General features: G+C 45.9%; 1 protein-coding gene across 1 annotated transcript in view; it reads left to right on the top strand.

Moving 5' to 3' along the window:
- Positions 1 to 5,715, top strand: part of LOC102862159 (uncharacterized protein KIAA2012 homolog) — a 177,448-nt gene that overhangs the window by 159,281 nt on the left and 12,452 nt on the right. Inside the window, 2 exon segments of the mRNA XM_006889149.1 lie at positions 2,293 to 2,495; positions 3,860 to 4,032. Coding sequence (XP_006889211.1) covers positions 2,293 to 2,495; positions 3,860 to 4,032 — 376 coding nt within the window.

Here is a 5,715-nt window from a genome sequence, read left to right on the forward strand (position 1 = left end):
CAAGGATTCTGAGACTCCGTCTAACATACTTTGGACATGTTGTGAGGAGAGACCAGTCCTTGGAGAAGGACATCATGCTTGGGAGGGTGGAGGGACGGCGCCGGAGGGGAAGGCCCTCTATGCCTCTATGAGGTGGACTGATTCAGTGACTGGGATAATCGGGATGGGAGTGTCAGAGACAATGCGATTGGCACAAGACAGAGCAGAGTTTAGGGCTGCTGTACATAGGGTCGCTATGAGTCGCAAGTGACTCAACGGCACTTAACAACAACAACAACCACCCTTCGAAGCATGATGTCCCTCTCCAAGGACCGGTCCCTCCTGGCAGCATGCCCAATGTATGTGAGACAGAACTTCAAAAACCTTGCCTCCAAGGAGCAGCCTCATTTCACCCTCCCCAGGACAGACCTGTTTGTTTTCTTAGCAGTCCATGGGTATATTCAGTACTCTTCCCCAGCACCACAACGCAAAGGCACCAATTCTTCCATCATCCTTAGTCATTGTCTAGCTCTCTGATGCATCGCAAGTAATTGCAAAGACTGTGGCTTGGATCAGGTGCACATTAGTCTCCAGACTGACACCGTTGGTCTTCAGTACTCTGGAGAGGTCCCTGACTGCAGATTTTCCCAATGCAATTCGTCTTTTAATTTCCTGGCTGCTGATACCAAGAGTTTTGATTGTGGAGCCAAGCAAGCTGAAGCTGTTAACAATCTCGATCTCCTCTCTATCATTATGTTGCCAATTGGGAATCTTTGTTTTCTTGATGTTGAGCTTCAATCCATATTGAAGGCTGCAGTCTTTGACCTTCTTCACTAAATGCCTGAGGTCCTCCTCAGTTTGAGCAGAAAATGTTGTCTCATCTGCATAAGGCAGGTGGTTGATGAGTCTTTCTCCAGTCCTGTTGCTGTTGGGTACTGTTAGGTCAACTCCACCTCACAGTGACCTGTGTACAACAGAACGAAGCCCTGTCCTGTGCCCTTCTCACCACTCCTTCTGTGTTGCAGCCAGTGTGTCAGTTTATCTCACTGAAGGTCTTCCTCTTTTTCATTGACCTGCTACCAAGGCAAGATACCTTTCTCCAGGGTCTGGCCCCTTCTAGTAATTTTCCCCAAGTATATGAGGTGGAAGTCTTCTCATCCTTACTTCGAAGGTCTTGGAAATCCTGTGGGGTATTTCTGTTTGACCCTGTAGGGTCTCTATGGGTCAGCAACAGGGTTTGTTAATTATGGGCTGCTTTGTTTTGTTTAGGGGTGGTACTAAAGTGCTGCTAGGGTTGAGAATTCAGAATATATGATATACCAAGCAGTATGTTGGGTCAAAGACTGCAGCCTCCAATATGGATTGAGGCTCAATGTCAAGAAGACAAAGATTCTCACTACTGGACCAATTGGCAGCATCAGGATGGATGATGAAGAGACTGAGATTGTTCACAGCTTTAGTTTGCTTGGCTCCACAATCAACACTCTCAGTACCAGTAGCCAGGAAATTAAAAGACATATTGCTATGGAAAAGTCTACTGTTAGAGACCTCTCCAAAGTATTGAAGAGCAATGGTGTCTCTCTGGAGACTAAAGTGCGTCTGATACAGGCCATGCTCTTTGCTATCACTTGTTATGCATCAGAGAGTTGGACAATGACTAAGGAGAATAGAAGGAGAATTGATGTCTTTGAGCTGTGATGCTAGAGAAGAGTATTGAGGGTCCTATGAACTGCTAGGAAAACAAACAGACTCATCCTGGAAAGGCTTAAACCAGGCGGCTCCTTGGAGGCAAGGATTCTGAGGCTCCGTCTGACATACTTTGGACATGTTGTAAGGAGGGACTGGTCCTTAGAGAGGGACATCATCCTTGGTAGGGGGGAGGGACAGCGCAGGAGGGGAAAGCCCTCTATGAGGTGGATTAATCCAGTGACTGGGATAATCGGGATGAGTGTGTTGGAGACAGTGTGATTGGCACAGGACAGAGCAGAGTTTAGGGCTGTTGTAGGTCGCTAGGAGTCGCAAGCGACTCGACGGCACATAACAACAACAACATGTTGGCACTTTCACTATTTCAACCAAGCCTAGTTAACACACCCATGAGGAAGACAGTAACAAGAGAAGTTGTGATCCTCAAATCCCAAAGGAATAAACCCCCTAAGCCCACCAGAGTTTATGCAGCTGTGGAGAGAGTATGGGCTCCATGACTCTGTTTCGGATTAGATACAACACTAGGGGAGAGGATGGTCTACTACAGAGACAAGGTCATCCATGTCCAACACAGTCCTCTACGCTAAGAATCCTCTGGTCTCGTAGGCCCTCTTTGCCAAGAGAGAGCAGGAGAAAGCGTCCCGGGACAGGCTTCGAGCAGAGAAGGCTGAGATGAGACGCCTGGAGGTGGAGAGGAAGAGGAGGGAGCAGGAGGAGCAGAGGCGGCTCCAGCAGGAGCAGCTGGAGCGGGTGGAGAAGATGAAGCAGGAGCTGGAGCTGGAGCAGCAAAGACGCGCGGAGGAGATCCGGTGGGTCAAGCAGTCACTCCAATTCATAGCATAGCAACCCTCCATCAGGTTACTAGCCTTTATAGGAGGACACTGCCCAGCTTTCTCCCTCAGAGCAGCTGGTGGATTTGAACTTCTGAACTCACGGTTAGCAGCACAACACATAATGAATGCATCACATCAACAGAGCTCCTGTTCATACATACATTAAAACACACAAAAATCATAAAAATGTATGCGGGTAATGAAAAGGGTTTGGATGGCATTGACATTGCATCAATTATGGTAATAATTCCACTTGTGGAAAGTTCTGGATCCTCTGGATTGTCCAGGTGTTTCTAGTCAGAAAATTGGAATTATCTGCATGGTCCTTTTTTTGAGAGAGAGAGACAGAGGTTTTGCCATAACATCTTGCTGCTTCCCAAATCTGCCTCTCAGCTTTGGCCAGGTGATCAGCATTTGACTTCATGTGTTTGAGAAGATCCCGTGGGTTGGGCGGCCACAGACCGCCCATGCTGACCTCCAATAGGGCAAAACTGGCTTCTGAGGCTCATGCCTGATGTAAACTGGCATGCAGATGCCTGAACCAGAACCAAAGATAAGACAGTCACAGGTTACTCAAGACAGATGTTGGTGGAGGTTCCTGGGACGACTTTGAAATTCAAATCTGACACATTTGCTGGGCCTCTGAGAAACTGTCTGGCTCATTCACAGGTTTTAACTCATTTAATTCAATCTTCACAACCTTGTGAGTTTCAAACATAAAAGACTAGAAAATGAAACTATTGAAAATTTATGATTCTTAACTTGGTGGCGCAGATGGTTGAGCACTCAGCTACTAACCTAAAGGTATGGAGTTCAAACCCACCAGCAGCGTAGGGGTCGGGGGAGACAAGGCAGTCTGTTTCCATAATGATTTACAGCCTCGCAAACCCGGTGGGACAGTTGTACTCTGTCCTTTAGGATTGTTATGAGTCAGAATCAACCGACAGCAACAGGTTGGATAACTTGGGTTTACTCCGGAGCACAAAGTTGTGCTGTAATCCAGTGCATCTCTCTGGTGGTTCAAATCCACCAGAAGCTCCCTGGGAGAAAGATGAGCAGTCTCCTCCCGATGTGATTTACAGCCTCAGAAACCAATGGAGGGTCGCTATGCGTCAGCACAGACTTGACAGCTGTGAGTTTGCGTTTTCTTTGAGTCTGAATCCCAATGCCATAGCGGACTTGCAATCCTGGCTTTCCTTAGTAAACTGAGTCTCTTCTGAAGGAGGGATATTGCATCTGGCCCCTTAGTCTGGCCTACAGGCTGCAGAGTCTTGGGCTGCTCTTAGAAGAATGCCCCAGTATTTGTGCCAGTTCCCTCACAGTCTTGCACATTTTCTCAGCTTAAGAAAGCAGAGGCGCGAAGACGAGCAGCGGCAGCAGGAAGAGGAGGAGATACGGCGGCAGCTGCAGTTGCAGGCAGCTCGTGAGCGCGCTCGGCAGCAGCAGGAGGAGTTCCGGCGGAGACTGCAGGAGCTGCAGGAGAGGAAGCAGCAGGAAGAAGCCGCGAAGGCTGGTGAGCGGCCCCCCAGCTCTCTGCATCTCACATGCTGCAAAGAGTTTGCTTTATCCCACTGGGGGTGTTCCTTTTCATCTCCCGAGCTATTCTTACCCTGGCCTTAAGTCTATAAGTGCATAAACTATTGTTCCAACGTTGATTAGTCCCTGACTTATGATGTGGTTTCATTCCAACCACTCCATCGTTAGTTGGGTTTGACCGACGTTAAAAGACCTCTTTTTTCCTTCATTTTCTTATAATTGCCTTTTAAAATCAGTATCTTTATAAATCTGAAATTTCCTTGTGTTCAAACTTAACTTAGAGGTATATTTTAATACATAAAAAAGCCAAAACCACTGCCATTAGTCATTCTAATTAATGCTTCCAATCTTTACAGGGGTACACTCCCCAGCTTTCTCCCTAAAAGCAGTGGGTGGATATGAACTTCAAAACTTTCATTTAGCAGCGCCACACATAATGCATCACATCACCAGAGCTCCCGTTCATACAAACATTAAAACACACAAAAATCATAAAAACGTATGCTGGCAATGAACACGAGTTTCGATGACATTGACATTGTGTCAGTTGTGGTAATGATTCCACTTGTGGAAAGTGCTAGGTCCTCTGGATTATCCTTGGCAATAGAAATGCTGTTTCTAGTCAGAAAAATTATAATCATCTATATGATCCTTTTTTCTTTATATATTTGTCTGTAACATCTCCCTTCTTCCCAAATCTGCCTCTCAACTTTAGCAAGGTATTCAGCATTTGAGTTCATGTTTTTGAGGAAATAAACTTTGTTTAGGAAAATATCTCATCCGTTCACTGTCACTTTTCTTATTTCCCCCCATACTTTTGTTCCTTCTTCCTCATTACTTCTTCAACATTTATTTTCTCTTCATAATCCACAAGTTATTATCTGTCAACTTCTGTCTTCATGATCTATGAGCTATTATTATCCAATCACCAATATCAAGTTCTAAATTTAGCGTTCTTGCCATATGAATGATTTTTCCACTGATCTCTTCTATCACATTATTCTGATCAAATGCCAGAAGAGAACTCACCTAACAGCACTTTTTTTCCCATAACCTTTGCATGCATTTTCCAGTAACTCCCTAACAGAAAATTAGTGTTCCAGAAATTTTAAGTCAATCATTCCCTTTTACTCCCTCAAAAACTGAGTTGTTTGTTGTGTACCATCAAGTCCGAATCAACCATTGCTGACCCTCCACCAAGTTTTCAGAGGCAGTAAAAAAGCCATCTTTCTCCCACAGAGTAGATGGTGGAGTCAAATCAGCAGACCTTTGATTTGGCAGTGCAGTTCCTTACTACTAAGCCATCGTTGTTGTTGTTGTTGTTGATATGTGCCGTCGAGTCGCGCTTGCGATTCATAGCGACCCTATGTACAACAGCCCTAAACTCTGCTCTGTCTTGTGCCCATCGCACTGTCTCTGACACTCCCATCCCGATTATCCCAGTTACTGAATCAATCCACCTCATAGAGGGCCTTCGCCTCCTGCGCCGTCCCTCCACCCTCCCAAGCATGATGTCCTTCTCCAAGGACAGGTCTCTCCTCACAATATGTCCAAAGTATGTTAGACGGAACCTCAGAATCCTTGCCTCCAAGAGCCACCCGGTTTAACCCTTTCCAGGACAAACCTGTTTGTTTTCCTAGCAGTCCATGGTATTCTCAAT

The sequence above is a fragment of the Elephantulus edwardii genome, unplaced genomic scaffold (genome assembly GCF_000299155.1).
Source record: "Elephantulus edwardii isolate Elephantulus edwardi_28Jun2011 unplaced genomic scaffold, EleEdw1.0 scaffold00075, whole genome shotgun sequence".
Taxonomy (NCBI): Eukaryota; Metazoa; Chordata; class Mammalia; order Macroscelidea; family Macroscelididae; genus Elephantulus; species Elephantulus edwardii.